At 37.2% G+C, this 865-nt stretch overlaps 1 protein-coding gene across 1 annotated transcript in view; it reads right to left on the reverse strand.

Annotated features, from left to right (window-relative positions):
- Positions 1-416: 416 nt before the first annotated feature.
- LOC110020153 (glyoxysomal fatty acid beta-oxidation multifunctional protein MFP-a-like) overlaps positions 417-865 on the reverse strand; it is a 6,810-nt gene continuing 6,361 nt past the window's right edge. Inside the window, exons 6-7 of the mRNA XM_020718158.1 lie at positions 753-855; positions 417-666 (exon numbers count right to left, since the gene is read on the reverse strand). Of these exons, the coding sequence (XP_020573817.1) occupies positions 432-666; positions 753-855 (338 nt within the window). The 3' untranslated portion in view covers positions 417-431. The remainder of the gene's footprint in view (positions 667-752; positions 856-865) is intronic.

Raw genomic sequence — 865 nt, forward strand, 5'->3', positions numbered from 1 at the left:
ATTACAGGCGGGTTAGTGCCAGTAGCTACACAGAACGAGCAAAAGCCATCTGTTAGGCTTGTACTTGACCAAATTACAAGTATCCCTTTCTTGATAAATAAAAATAATTAATGTACTTGAATTTTTTTGCAAGTTTTTTCCAAAAGATGAACTGCCAATTGCGAGTTCAGTGAAGAGACTGTTGAATGAAGTCTTAGCACCACTTCAAAATAAAAAAGCCGCTTTGTCTGAAAAGAACAACTGAACATTCCATCAAAACCAACCTAATTTAATTTTTTTGGCAATAAAAGGATAATAATTATGATTTCGCCATTAATTTTCTTGTATAGGGCCTCAGAACTTGCCAAAACCTTGGCCGTGCATGAGAGGCCATCCTTTCAACCCAACAGCCCATTGAAACTTGATCAGGTACAGTAAAACTTGCTCAAATTTTAATCAATAGAAAGGAGCTTCTCCCAGCTGAATTGAAGTTGAAAGGAAATAGATTTGCAAGAACAAAATGATGATCCAACTTTCAAACTGTGAAAACTTATATTCAGCATACCTGTCCTCTTATCATCAAGCATGAGCTTAATTAATCCCGACCTATAACATCTTTCAGGGTAACTTTCAAGGTACTGCAGAGCAGTAGCAACAGCAACACCAAAACCAACAAGATCAGCCAATCTGCATACCAGAAAAAAAGACATGAAAGTGCTCTCAAAAATCAATTGGCACTGTTCAATTTCTAACACTGAATCCAAACTTCATACCTGAAAGGCCCCATTGGCATACCAAATTTAGTAATTGCACGATCAATCTTATAGACATCTAAACCATGATCAACAAGTAATAGCGCAGATTGGGTATAGGGACTGTCGGCATC

Source organism: Phalaenopsis equestris, unplaced genomic scaffold (assembly GCF_001263595.1).
Source record: "Phalaenopsis equestris unplaced genomic scaffold, ASM126359v1 Scaffold000002, whole genome shotgun sequence".
Taxonomy (NCBI): domain Eukaryota; kingdom Viridiplantae; phylum Streptophyta; class Magnoliopsida; order Asparagales; family Orchidaceae; genus Phalaenopsis; species Phalaenopsis equestris.